This window comes from Styela clava, chromosome 7 (assembly GCF_964204865.1).
Source record: "Styela clava chromosome 7, kaStyClav1.hap1.2, whole genome shotgun sequence".
NCBI lineage: Eukaryota > Metazoa > Chordata > Ascidiacea > Stolidobranchia > Styelidae > Styela > Styela clava.
In genome coordinates this window covers 16,019,470-16,028,987 of record NC_135256.1, presented here as the reverse complement: position 1 = coordinate 16,028,987, position 9,518 = coordinate 16,019,470, and the positions used below count along the sequence as shown (strand labels likewise).

Sequence of the window (9,518 nt, the reverse complement as noted above, 5' to 3'; positions counted from 1 at the left end):
ACCGAACCGATGATCTTGCATCCCAGGGGATTTGGCGCGCGTCAATTGCGGGGATCAGAAAAACCAACGATCACGAGCTTGTTCTTCAATAAGGAGGAAACACAATTGGCTAAATATTTCGCAGAAATCGCACCCATAACAAAATCCAAGCTTTCGATGGCAACAACTCAATTTACCTGACGCAATTACTATTTACTCTCATGAGAACCACGATGGAGAGAAATCGAACAGATGAACCCGCTTTTCTCTGTCACTCAAATATGGGCAATAAACATGTAAAGTGTATTTCTAATTTATTGTATTGTGCGTCTTCAGAAAAAAATAATATACGGAACACGGGCATCGAGTAATATGAAAGCGGTACAAATTGCTAAGTTAGATAACATATTCGCGATACGGACAATGTTCAACAAGTATGTTCATGTATATGCCGGTTTAGAACGGTTCATATATACTTTATAAAATTATAACCCAAAAAATGTGAATCGAATTTACAGAAAAAGCAACACCTTGTTTTGAGAGGTAACCAAGTATCAATAATTCATTACATAGGATTCTCAAATAGCTTTGTGGCATGAATGTCTGGTTCATGGCGAATGATAAATCAAATTTCCCATAATCAGTACCGCAATGTAATTTCAGTAAGCTAGTTTTAAAAAATTAGCTGAAAACTTACTATATAGATATAACACAATGGTGGTGCATAAGATGGCGTACTAGTAGAGCAATCACAAAGAGATTTTTAATAACAATAATAAGAGCAATTACCAATATTTAAAACAATATGTCCAAAATAAAAGTGCAGCTCAATCTGCTACAATACGATTGTAGCCGCAAAGTACCTGTAAAGATAGATATTCAATTCAAAATGAAAATAGATGAAAGAGCAAAGGAGGGGATAGATAAGACAAAGTTGAAACCACTTTATTCATACTTGGAGTAGAAGATTTTCATTAAAAAATGTAAAAATAAAACAAACATAGATCCTAAAAAGTAGATATTAAATTTTTAACTACGGCATAAAACAGACTTATGTAAAAATTTATCCTACAATCTTAGGTAAAACTGTGCGGTTAGATGTATCAACCTCTTTGGCTGTAATAATTGGCTTGTTGGATGAACCTTGCCTGTGTTGCAAGTGATGTGCTGGGTGGTGGACGGAGGTAGTTTTGCTCACAAGTGCTTGTGCAGTGCTGTTTTGCACACCCCGGACTGCAGTCGGGGGTTTTGGCAATCTCCTTCGCAACCATCCATGGCGTAGTGCCTGACTTGGTGTCATGCGTAGGGAAGGGTCCCATTCCAAGCACCGTTTCAAGAAGTCAGTAAATTGGGCATCATCACACCCTTTAAGTGCAGTAGTCCATTCTTTGGTGCCCGGGGGTCCTCGTAGCTTCCCACGCCGAGACCTGCCAGGATTCATAACTGTACGGCCATCAGATGAAACTGTTACTAGGCAGTAACGTGGATGGCCTTTGGAACTGATAAAATTCTTTGCTCGTTTTGACTGCTCTACCAGACGAGAGGGGGGCATACCAAGTAACTCAATTGTGCATGCAAGTTGGTCGCTCTCATCTTCTCCAGGAAGCAGAGGGTACCCCGTTAAAAGCTCAGCTAGTATGCACCCAAAACTCCACATATCAATGGGCATACCGTACTTTGCTCCCAAAATCACTTCAGGAGCACGGTAAAACCGAGACTGAATGTAGGTATAAACCCTCTGATGTTCATAGCAAGACGAACCGAAATCAATAACCTGTAAGAATAACAGGCTTTAGATAACAAGCAAAACATTTCTGTTATACAAGAAACAATTATCCAAATGTTGGTAATTTTTTAATGGATGTTAACTCGACAACAGTCTTAGCAAAACAAGCTGGATGACAATCAAGAACATCTAAAAGGACTATAAACCAAACCCATACACCAAATAATTTTCATAACATATACATGTAAGTACTGCTATGCTTTATTTCAAATAATTTACCCTCTGGCAATACTGATACTCATATACATGACAATGAATATAAGAGATAAGAATGCTATGTATACTTCAAGGTAAGCTATTATGCTACATAAATGTGCATAAGCAATTGGAGATTATCTGAATTATTTTGAAATTTACTCCTAAACAAAGGACATGTTATGTAACACAAGTTAATGAAATGGTAACTAGTAAATCAATCATTCAGGTAAATTCATGAGTGCCAATTAACTACATATGGCAAAATGCGCAAATTGTATTGGAGAAATACCATTATATAAATTATGTACAAATGATTTATTCATACTGAATAGATTACCCGCTCAAAAGCCCAGCTGTTACGTGTTAATTATTGAATACCGGTATGCAAATTATGTTTGATGACATTATTATACAGAAATCAGGATAGTTTGAAATTCCAGAATTTAGAATTTTCTAGAATTAATTTTGATCCCAATCATTCTAAAAATATTCTGTTAAGAGTAAACATTATATATACAAATTGTATTCAATAGACATTGGCAAAAATACTACGAGGCAAATCATGTCTTATAATCTCAGAAACAACAACGAGATCATGAATATAGGTTGTTACTCATTAAATCACATACCTTTATTCCGCTCCTGCCTTGCTGCTTCAATAAAATATTTTCAGGCTTCAAATCACAGTGAATTATACGGTTTCTGTACAAAGAATCAAGGCACTGAAGAATGGAGTGAGCAAATTTACGAACAAGCTGTAAAAATAATAGGATTTTATTACCATAGGATACACAGTTTAATAAAGCTGTGAAAGAACGGATTATTTATTAACTCAGTAAAGCTGAATTTTACAAAAAATCAAGTAGATCTTGAGGAAATTATACACTTCATGTTAAAATTCTTGCACAAAAATACATCTACAGACAGCAAGTGTTTGCTTGTGTCTCCTATAACAGCAGTGTGGCTTTCTTCTACTGGCTTACTTCCAGAAATATTTAAGCAAAATTACCACAATAAATCAATTCACAGTATCGATCATTGAAATAAAATGTGACATTCTTATCATGACATTCTTCTTGATAGTGTGATGTAACAATAAATTGTGAGACGAAACAATAAGCAATTTCCTCATAGCATAATTGTTACTAATCCATCATCTACATGGATATTAAACCCTTAGTAATTAATCAAAGATTGACCTATGAAAATTTTATGAAAGCATTCATGTAATAATTCTAATTATTCTCTGTTAATAAAGAGTATTGGTATTGATATACACCATTAGTATTTAATAATAGTAATATTTGGCATGTTTTCGTAAAAGAGCATAATTTGTTATGAATCTATCAATTATAAGCAACATTGATCCAGTATTAACCACCCACTCTATTCTCTTTATTCCATATAATAGCATATACAAGTTGATTGAAGAGCAACAACACAATACATATATAAATATATAATAAAGACTAGCAGTCTTGGGTGTGTTTTTACTTCTTTCCAGTCTGATGACACTCAAAGGTTGTTAGGAAGCAATGTATACACTAGTATTCAACAAGTAATATACATTATACGTAGCCAACCAAGCAGATAAAATGGAACAAAAAAAGATGTGAGAATTGGCTATGACAAAGTGTGAATGAGTAGTTCTTATGAACAGACCACTGGAATGGAAAATTAGAGTAAAAAAATCAATGCTGAATGGTCAATTTTTAGCTGTCTAATTAAAAATCCAATTTCGTTTAATACATTGATCAAAGCGCTGCATGATTTAATGGCAGGCCAAAAAAAGTATGTCTATGATTAAGAGTAATGGAACAATTTATTTTCTATATTCAAATACATTGTATATAGAAATACTTGAAAATAAAAACGTTTACAGTATATACCTGAAGTGAAAAGCCTTGGAACTTATTTTTCTTTATCAACTCATAAAGGTTTATGCTGAGCAATTCAAACGTCATACATATATGATTTCGGAATGTGAAATTCTCCAACATGTGAATGACATTCATATTGTTATCCTGTTGTGATAAATTTGAAATAAAAGATGAACAGAAATTTCTAGAATCAAAAACAAATATTTGCTCATAAAACAAACATTCTAATACAGTCAGTTGGTTATGGAAAAACCATAAATTTCTACAGAATTACACCAAGAAACAAAGCATAATGTTATATATTGTAACATTGCCAGGATAATCTTAATTACTGTTAACAATAGCTGGTAATGAAAATATTGATTAAATGGGTAGACAGCTTCACAAATTTTCTATATTATAATCAGTTTATATAGATTAGACTTTCCATAAACATGAAAAGCTATGCATAACACCATCTAACGACATTCTCCTTATGAATAATATATGGGGTGTTGATGAGAATTTATGCTGCAACAATACTGTATCAAATTTACTGGCATTTTACAAACATTGAATCTGAAATTGTACTCATCAAGTTGTCAAACTAAAGCATAGCCTGCTCTTGAACCATATAGCAGATTTATTCTTTGATTGATGGCATACAATTTTATTGTACTATGAAGTTTGATATAAGATGATACTTACCACCATATTCTATTGAAATTTTTCACAGTTATTCTATGGGAAACAATCACAAAATGCAATAGGAGACATATCATCTTATGCAATTTAATATTTATAAGTGGTGTTTTGAGGTAAAAGGGCATGGTAGAATATGATATGAGAGGAAGTATACTTCGTTCTCCGGATATTTAAAAGGTAGACAAATCTTTATTACAGCAATTTCCAAACAAAATTAGAAACGTGATATGCCGGTAAGCTGCACTGCTTATAACATTACAGCTTTGAGGAAATTTTCCATGAATATAACTACATAATGTGTAGAAAGTATATTATTATTATACACATGCATATATTACCTTATCTTGCTTTTTCAAATGCTCCAAAATTCTAATCTCTTCTGCTGCTTGTCTATGAAATCGTTTTTCATTTCGAACGATTTTTAGAGCAATATGTTGTTGAGTTTTATGGTCATATGCTTTTAAGACCTGCCATGTTAAAAACAATGAAATTGTAACATTAACTATATGTACATCGAGTATGTGATAAAAAAGTGAACATCATAATCCATTAATCAATAACGATATTCTTGGGATTGAATATCGATATTCCTGAAAATAAGACATGGTTATGAATAAGTAAATCATAAATTTAGACAAGCAAGATTGCAGAATGATAAGGCAATTGCAACAAAACTAAAATATTACCTGTCCAAAACTTCCTTTGCCGATTATCTTTAAGACCTCATAACGATATGTGACGTGGTCATGAGCAACAGGAATGTATGAGCCTTGCTCGTCATCAAATCCATTATTGTTAGCACCACCTACAACACCCTGCCTTTTCTTCGCTGTCGGACCAGTGTAAAAAATTTGGGGGTAGCTAAAAATTTCATGATGCTCATAGGAAGTCAGTTTGTGCATGTATTGTTTCATTGCTTGTTCAGGTGTGAGATAGTTTTGTTGTGTTTTAGATTTAGCTGAACCACTGGCAACTGAACCGTTTTCAACTGGAGGTGAGCCAGCTATTCCTTTTCTTTGTTGTGACATAGCTGCCAGTGCTCTGCGACTTGGTGAACCACTTAATTGTACTTGTTCATTGTAAACATCCTTAGCACGTGTGTCTTTAACTAATGGCAAGGAAGGCCGTCTGCCTGCACTTCCATAAGTATGTTTGGTCTGTCGAGCTGCAGCTCTAGTACCATCGCCATGTTCTTCATACAATTGCTGAACTTTTAATCCTCCTAAACCTGCGGTAATATCGTTCATCCCTCCAACTGTTTGGCTTTTAAGTGGCGGTAAACCAACATGGTTGACAGGATCTTGTACAGTCCTTGAATGATGATTGTGGTGATGGCTGTACATACTGGTAAGAATATTCTTCGTCAGCATGTTTAAAAAAACTCAATGAAGTTGATTCCTTGCTTCTTTGAAAAGCATAGTATCCTATGGCTCAGATAACAGCAATTGATAAAAACACTAAAAACCTAAAATCTTTAGTGAAAAAATGTAATTTTTCCACCTATTGCCCCATTACATCTGTCCAATAAAACACAAATATTATTTTCGAATATCGGTTATAAACTAGCATATCAATATTAAACATGTTGGACACACTTCTTCTTTACTATAAATATAAATCAGATTTCCCAGTCTTCCCGACCTTCAATACTGCAGTGTTGGTAATAGCACAAATTTAATTTTAACCCTGAATACCATTTCAAAACATATAAATCACATCCCTTTCCTTTGTGTTGCCAACAATACTCTTCCGGGTAAATCACAACATTTTATCAGTTGTTCCTTGCGGTGAGTAAAGACAACTGAACGTCACCATGGGCTTTTTAAAAATTTTGGCACCATTCGACGTCTAGAGTAATAAGTTCGAATAAAAGTAAGGACATTTGCAGCTGTTGCATAATGTGACGACATCCCGCGAGAGACGAACCATTGTTGGTTTGACGCTGTCTGCGTGACGTAATCCACATATATTTGGCTAATTAGTCAGCTTTGATTCCGCCGAAATTTAAATGACGCACAATTATAATCACAAAAAACTTCCCGAAAGGATGATTTTGATACAACCATGAGAAACTCAATTTAGTCTTCTACGTATGTACCCGCGGAAGTTACCCATAAATGGACAATTCAAACTATACCTTCAGAGAACATCGCCACTGGCGTCCTGCTACCTAAGCTTGGCTTACCATTTCTCGAAATCGACTTCAAGCCGGATTTCTTCAAGTTCAAATACAATACTCCCAAGATTCAAGAGGTATCAGTTAAGAATTACGCGAATAAACAAACATGCTATTTATAAAACCTAATCCGAGATTTTCTGACAAGACAGCTAGTACGCGCGACTTCTAAAATACGAATCATCGTCTCAACTACACGCGCGTGGTCTTAGTAATGAATGTAGTTATTTAAATTTTCAGCCCAGGTTGAAATTGTACAATAATTTGTACACTGTCTATTTGAACTCTTTTTCGAAATTAAATATAAAGAAAGTCGTTTGCGTCGATACAAAAAACATTTATTTAAACAGGATTGAATATAATCCTACTCCGTTCTGTCTCAATAGATTGTAAAACTAATAAATTTATTATGCAAATACTTTTCGGGTCAATCACACAGCGAGGCAAAACACCTGTCAATTTACGGACTACTGTCTAATTATTCAAACCTCGGAATTTTTGATCAAACAAATTCAAACCCGCGCACATAAAAAAAATCTCGAGCCTGCTAACATATCTCCTACTCTTTGTATATAAGATTGTCTGCAATCCAGTGGCGCTAGAAACTTCACGTTTGCACTTTCAAGGTATTGCCTGCATCCTCAAAGGAAATATGCCGATTGCTCCGCTCCGAGTTACCCTTTCACGCGGTGTAACGGTAAGCATAGGTTAATTAGCTTAATATGTATGTGAAAACCAATTGCAGTTATTCTCCAACGCTAGTAAAGTTACCCCGTAATCATATACTCCGCAATTATGATATTAACATCCTTCATAGGGCACTACTGTACCGGATTCATTACGGGCAAACTCAATTAGGTTTCAGAGGTATTAAATGCTACAACCTTCAAAAATGATCCGGTAAATTTTCGTGACGACGTATTGCTAGACGAATCATGACCACGCACTGTTACACACTGCTTGTCATACAACAATACTGGTCAATCATTTTAACAGTTTCGTGATGAGTATGTGTCAAACGAACACAGATTGACTGACAAGCGTGAACACTTCCGCGTCGGTTAAAAAGTACACAGAAAAAAACGGTCACGGTATAGAACTGCTTCATTTGTGCTGCCTTGATCCCTAATACCAATCGGCAAAGCCTTGCAGGTATGTATCGAAAAAGAGTCATCCATACAGGGCCCATCGAACTTATCAGAGAAACATTCGCCCCCGAATCACATATACCGAGTCGAAATTATTGATCAAGAAATACAATTATAAATCAAATATTGTTTAGAATTATATTACCTAGGTCAATGATAATTTATAATTGAAAACTTGAGACGTGATTTCTGCCAGATAATTATGGCGCTGGACGTTCGATGATAGATAGTTTCGCTACTTGCAAAATAACGCCTGCTTTGTTTGTATATTAGCGCGAAGAGTTTCGATGGCGATATACATTTCTTCACCATTTATGTACCGCACCAATTCGTTAACACTTATAAAAAATAGGTTTACAGTACAGCATTAAATACCAATGCCATGCCGCGAAACAATCGGCTCATGATAACAACACTTTAATTTTAGGTCAAAGAGATTTAATAATATGCTTACTGGATCGTAAAATGACCACTCATATTATAACAATTACCATGGCGCACCATATATCATCTTTGTTAGATCTAGCAATAAGTCGCAAAAGCATAATGCACGAGCATAAAGTTCATAGACATTGATTTATTTGTCCGGACCGCGCTAAAATTAAGGATTACGTAGTTTGTGTAATTTACTGCACTTGTTTCGGCATTATTTTATTTCCAACTTTTGAAATTGTTCAAATATCTATCTTAACGAATAGGCCTTTTCATTTCTGTGTCCGGGCCTGAAACGCACAATTAGACGCCGACTAAACCATTAGGTGATAATCTTTATCATAGCAAGAGTTTCAAAGTGAATTGTGGTTGCAAACTAAAAGCTCTTAGCTGAGGGCAGTGGGTCAGATCACAGATATCTCTCGCGGTAGACAGAATGAATGCCAAGTCAATCTCTGGGGTAATCTCGTAACAACATGTAGAGTCGGGTGCTGGTATTAGAATTTTATTTATAAAATAATTACGACTTTATAATCTTGCGTTCTGATGAAGGAATTTATATTACAGATTTTTTAATATAATAATATTATATCTTTTTGTGGATGAAATTCAGCGATATCTTTGAATCGAAGAAAGACCGCGGTGGGGACCTATATTTATTTGACGTACTACATACTTCTGGAACAGTTAAACAGAAACAAGATCCCGAATCATAAAACCTTACGTTCCCATAGTCGGGTCCCTTTTATTACGAGTAATGCGCGTATATGCTTTCTAAAATGTTGGAATAATATTGATAATTACCATTAATTAGTAGTCAAAAATAGGTTGCCAATACTTTGACAAGCAGCACCACTATGTACCAATGATGAGCAAAAAAAAAATTATACGTAAAGTACTGTAGCTAAAACTTTTTTACATTAATGCACAACATAATTAAATAAATAATTACCCAAGGCGCCATGTATAAATGTGGGGGCAACCAGGCATTGGGTCGTCGTCCACAATAGATAACGGACACATCTATCATACAGTCGATATAGACAACATACCAGAGATCAGGTGTTATGAATAAGACAACACAGAAACTATCCTTTGATCTTATATATAATTTCACATTACTAAATACGTGCAAGCTCTTTGGGCAGTCAGTTTGATAATGCTTTCTAACGACGCAGCAACTAATTCTTTTTACTTAATATCACTCACAGGGCGGCTGAGAATATGATAATAAA

The 9,518-nt window shown here is 34.9% G+C and overlaps 1 protein-coding gene across 1 annotated transcript; it reads right to left on the bottom strand.

Moving 5' to 3' along the window:
• Window positions 1-276: 276 nt before the first annotated feature.
• LOC120328005 (dual specificity tyrosine-phosphorylation-regulated kinase 2-like) lies at window positions 277-6,046 on the bottom strand. The gene is made up of 5 exons (XM_039394377.2): window positions 5,214-6,046; window positions 4,866-4,994; window positions 3,853-3,987; window positions 2,593-2,718; window positions 277-1,753 (listed from the first exon to the last, which is right to left on the bottom strand). The coding sequence occupies exons 1-5, from the start codon at window positions 5,895-5,897 to the stop codon at window positions 1,043-1,045; spliced, it is 1,785 nt and encodes a 594-aa protein (XP_039250311.1). The 5' UTR covers window positions 5,898-6,046; the 3' UTR covers window positions 277-1,042.
• Between the last annotated feature and the right edge of the window lie 3,472 nt (window positions 6,047-9,518).